A 5,000-nucleotide genomic window follows, 5' to 3' on the forward strand; every position below is an offset into this window, starting at 1 on the left:
GTCCCTGCACCCATGGCAGAGAGACAAAGGGAGAGACAGAGAGGGAGAGAAAGAGAGAGAGAGGGAGAACAGAGAGAGAGAGAGATTGGATAAAATAATTATTCTGTAGTTCTCCCAGCTAATGGTTCACAGCCACTAAATGTACTTGCCTTTTCTTGTGTCATTTCATACCAGAAGTGTTTGTAGTCGCCTCTGGTAGCCCTGTGTACGAGAATACAGTCATTTCACACCAGAAGCGTTTGTAGTCGCCTCTGGTAACCCTGTGTACGAGAATGTTCCCCAGGTAGAGGAACAGCATTGTTTTGTTGAAGTATTGTGTTTGACCGTAACTTCACTTTCATGTAATCTGTAATCTTTTTTAAGCATCTGTTAACACCACACACACACACACACTGTTTTCAGACATGTCCTCTGTGCTATATGCAGATCTTTTTCAAGTGGATGTCGGACCCTTCGGGTGATTCAGATATGATGCTTACATGTGGACATTATGCGGACACGACATTATGTGTCACACCATTATGTGTGAACGACACCGACACACATGAACCTCTGCGTGGCTGAACAGGTTGAACACGCACATCTCCGCATGTTCTTTACTTCGTTCAGACATGAGCTCATTTACATTATGTCCGTCGGAAATACTAGGAGGGGAGTAGTGTAAGAGCCGACTAAGTTCGGAGTTCCAAATGTCGGGATATGTTGTTCAGATATACGGACATGCGGACTTACACCTATGTCTGAAACCAGCTACTCACATACACACACACACACACACACTGATGCTGTATTCACTACTTCCAGGGGTTTGTTGAGTATCGGATGCATGTACACATGTGCTGTATCCACTCCCCCACCCTTCACTAGCACCAGGCCATTAGACACATCCACAGGGTTTCTTGGTAGACGTCTGACGTCTGAGTAGAAATGTGATAGCACTTTAACCTCACACACTGCCATAGCTGCTGTGTCTGAGCACACATCTTGAGCTGCCACTCAAACACACACACACACACCAACACACACACATATAAACACACACTCACACACACACAAACAAGCAAACACACACACACACACAAACAAGCAACACACACACACACACACACACACACACACAAACAAGCAACACACACACAATGCCACAGCTGGTGTGCCTGAGCAGACATCTTGAACTATCACACACACACACACACACACCACCTGGAGATGTTCATGCTGCCACACATAGCACATTCTGCATAGGCTCCTACTGGACAGGTTCACACACACCGATGATTAGTTGATCTCCATGTGCTCTCGACTCCACCTATTGTGATTGTTGGTTGATAGGTTCTTATACAGTGTATGTTCAATAAAGGGATTGACCAGCATTTGCAGGTATTCTGTGTGTGTTCACTGAGGGCATGGTGTGCTGCGATGTGTTGTGTTGTGCTGTGCTGTGCTGTGTTGTGCTGTGCTGTGCTGTGTTGTGTTGTGTTGTGTTGTGTTGTGTTGTGTTGTGCTGTGTTGTGTTGTGTTGTGTTGTGTTGTGTTGTGTTGTGTTGTGCTCAGTTGTGTTGTGTTGTGTTGTGTTGTGTTGTGTTGTGTTGTGTTGTGCTCAGTTGTGTTGTGTTGTGTTGTGTTGTGTTGTGTTGTGTTGTGTTGTGTTGTGTTGTGTTGTGTTGTGTTGTGTTGTGTTGTGTTATGCTGTGTTGTGTTGTGCTGTGTTGTGTTGTGCTGTGCTGTGTTGTGTTGTGTTGTGCTGTGCTGTGCTGTGCTGTTTTGTTGTGATGTGCTGTGCTGTGTTTTGTTGTATTACTTACCATCTTTACTGTGGGCTCAGTAACACTACAACAATATTATTTCATGAACTTGTTTCTCACTGCAGCATGACCTTTAGTAGGCCTACATCATTAAAATGCACTGGTGAGTGGAAAGGGGAAGAACTGCATCATGGATAGGGTACTGTGTGTGTGTGTGTGTGTTACACAAAGAGCAGACGGCTTAGTGCTGGGCTGATTAAACAGGTAACCAAGTTACCACTGTAACCAGAAGTAGATCAAATTGACCTCCTGGGCCTTTTCTCATACATATTGCATGTAACCAAGACCAAATTCACATTTGAAGTCGCTGCCTTGAGTTACCTGACTTGACGCATCACATGCTGTAGTAGGCATACAGTCTATGGTAGTAGGCTATGCTGCTTTCGAATATGCAACATCTCCTGTGCCACCAGATGGCGACAAAGCTTGCGTTATTTGGGTAGCGACCAGGAGGAAGGAGAAGGGGGCGGGAGACATGGAGTGAGCACCATGTAGGCCTACGCAAGATGTCCGACTCCTCCCACGCACGATGTCAGCGTCATGGTGCATCCCTGATCCTATCCACGGTTCGCTCTGCCGGTTTGGAGAGTGCAGAAGATAAGGCGCACAGGCCTCCCATGATTACTACTCGACAAGAAGAACATGCACCGAAGTAAGTGGAAAGCTAACAGTCATATGTATTCGTAACTCCCCTCGCCTCTCCTCTCTCGATTGAATACCGTTGTCGTCTGTGCCCAAATATCGAGATTTGCGAGCATGACCATATTTCGTGACATCGGCATTATACGGCATCCTCCGTCAATCCAGTGTTATTGTGATCAATCTGTTGGCCACATCTTCCTACTAGCCTTATTATTGCTAACACTAGACAAGTGATGGCCAGGTTGCCTGTCAACAAGCTGTGTACAAGCGGTTTACCTGCTAGTCAAGTTCATGATAACAGAACACAGTTCAGTGACAACATGATCATTCCAACCCGCCAACTAAACATTTATGAATAGCCAGTTAGCAAGTCCGCTAGCCAGCCAGCTAACCCGTTACTACTTCTATGTACACGGTGTGCTTTGGCCATACCGTTAGCTGCCGCGGTGGCGGTTAATAACAGACTGGTTATGAACACGTTTTGGTCGATCTGATCACTTGGAATAAGGTAAACTATCACACATTTTAGACAGCTCTCTCTCAATATCAACGTAGATACAAAGCATAACATCTGAAAATCCTTAATGCTAAATTGGAGGATTAACCTCCACAGAACTAGCTTAGTCCACTTGCAAATCAGCTGATTATAATAGGTTAGAGCTGGCGTCCCCACCCGGAGTGTCACTACAGGTCATATTAATGATGGGAGTTGCGCTGTGCAATAAGCAATATTCATTTAATTCTGCAGTGACATTGTAATAGGATTTATGGCCGTTGTCAGATTTGGCTTTCCGAGTGCGGCAGCTCTATAGGGTTACATGTTTTGTAAACGACCACAGGGAGCTATTGGAATTGCAACTCTTTGCCCGTATCAATAATTACTTTGGTCGCTGATTCAGCAGTGACCCGTAAATGAGCATAATTTGTCTGCAGAAGCGCACCCTGTGACCCTCCAGCTAAAATAAAACATGTTTCTCTGGCGCGGAGACTGGACACTAGCTCGCACAGTTAAGCTGCTCATGAATGGCGCTTGTCTTGCTGCAGCCGGTGGGAGTTGAATGGCTCAAATGCGGCCTTGTTTAGGCATCAGGGTCTATCGTGCTATCTACTGTGAGATTCCCTGACTTTGCTAGAGCAAAGTCCCTGCTAGCGTGAGATTTCCACCAGCGAGAAACTTGTTGAGGAACAGAACAGCCTCTGTGCGTCTGTGGTGTTGTCACCACGGAGCAGCAGACGGTCATAGCAGCTGTCCTGTATGTCCATTGATGTGTGATCGCTGACTGAGTTTCTGTGCTTGTCTTGTCCCTCTCTTAGGTCCAGCCACTGACCACGCCATCGGCCGGGTGTAGCAGCGAGAACACAGCCACTCCATAGACAAAGACTTTTTAATTTACGTAGTTATTTATTTATTTTGTATTTATTTGTTTCATTATAAACGGAGCACACCTTCTGTTTGGAGGCCACTGAGAGTGTTTACGTGAGTGGAGAAGTGTGTGTGTGTGTGTGTGTTTGAGGATGTGTGTGTTTCTAAAGATGAAGGCTGAGGCTCTCAGCCTCAGCTGGCCTGCTAGACACACAGTCTCAGGACGCTCCTGAGACACACACACACACACACACACACACCCGCACTCACATCCCCTCCCGTGTGCATACACACACATAAGCCCAGGTAGTTGAGCTAGTGAGTGTGTGTGTGTGTCGGAGAGCCATGGCGGTGCCGTTCCCCTTTGATAACCTGGTGTGTATGCTGCTTGGCATCTCCTTCACTGTCTGGTTCACACTACTCCTCGTCTTCATCATCGTGCCTGCCATCTTCGGCCTGTCCTTCGGCATACGACGCCTCTACATGAAGACACTGCTCAAGGTCTTCGAGGTGAGTGTGTGTGTGTGTGTGTGTGTGTGTGTGTGTGTGTGTGTTTGTTTGTGTGTGTGATTAGGATATGGATATATATGTTAGGATATGTGTGCTGTGTGTATGTATGGATGCATTGGATGTGGGGTGTGTGTGTGTTTATAGTGACTATAGTGTGTGTGTGTGTGTGTGTGTGTGTGTGTGTGTGTGTGTGATTAGGATATGGATATATATGTTAGGATATGTGTGCTTGTGGGGTGTGTAGCCTATGTGGCTGTGTGTGTGTATGGATGTATTGGATGTGGGGTGTGTGTGAGTGTACTGTATGGTGTGTGTGAGAGAGAGGCAGTAGTATTGCCACTGATGACCCAGTGCCATACTGTAGTGATGTCATTAGACCATCCTGTGTGGAGGGGAGTGTGTATAGGTTAGGGATGTCCCGATCCGATATTTGGATCGGATCGGCTGCCGATATTAGCAAAAAATGTGGGATCGGCCTGCACGGGAAAATCCCGATCCGGACTCCCAATCCAGTTTGTTTTCAAAACTCCGGTCCGTGTTTTCCAGCGCACCGATGTAGGTAATCCATTCCAGTTTTTTTCAGCTTTTCCCCCAAATCCGGTCCGCGTTTTTCAGCACACCTAGCGACCTGTCCAGCATCCCACTTGTCTGTGCATGTCCCACTAAGAATTTAAAGTTAT

The 5,000-nt window shown here is 46.5% G+C and overlaps 1 protein-coding gene across 1 annotated transcript in view; it reads left to right on the forward strand.

The window, feature by feature from the left end:
• Positions 1-2,371: 2,371 nt before the first annotated feature.
• Positions 2,372-5,000, forward strand: part of LOC143105912 (glycerol-3-phosphate acyltransferase 4-like) — a 41,181-nt gene continuing 38,552 nt past the window's right edge. Inside the window, exons 1-2 of the mRNA XM_076270053.1 lie at positions 2,372-2,457; positions 3,762-4,320. Of these exons, the coding sequence (XP_076126168.1) occupies positions 4,156-4,320 (165 nt within the window). The 5' untranslated portion in view covers positions 2,372-2,457; positions 3,762-4,155. The remainder of the gene's footprint in view (positions 2,458-3,761; positions 4,321-5,000) is intronic.

This window comes from Alosa pseudoharengus, unplaced genomic scaffold (assembly GCF_046254945.1).
Source record: "Alosa pseudoharengus isolate Yale_2024_CS ecotype anadromous, Long Island Sound unplaced genomic scaffold, YU_APseudo_1.1 YU_APseudo_1.1_scf_6, whole genome shotgun sequence".
In the NCBI taxonomy this organism is placed as follows: Eukaryota; Metazoa; Chordata; class Actinopteri; order Clupeiformes; family Clupeidae; genus Alosa; species Alosa pseudoharengus.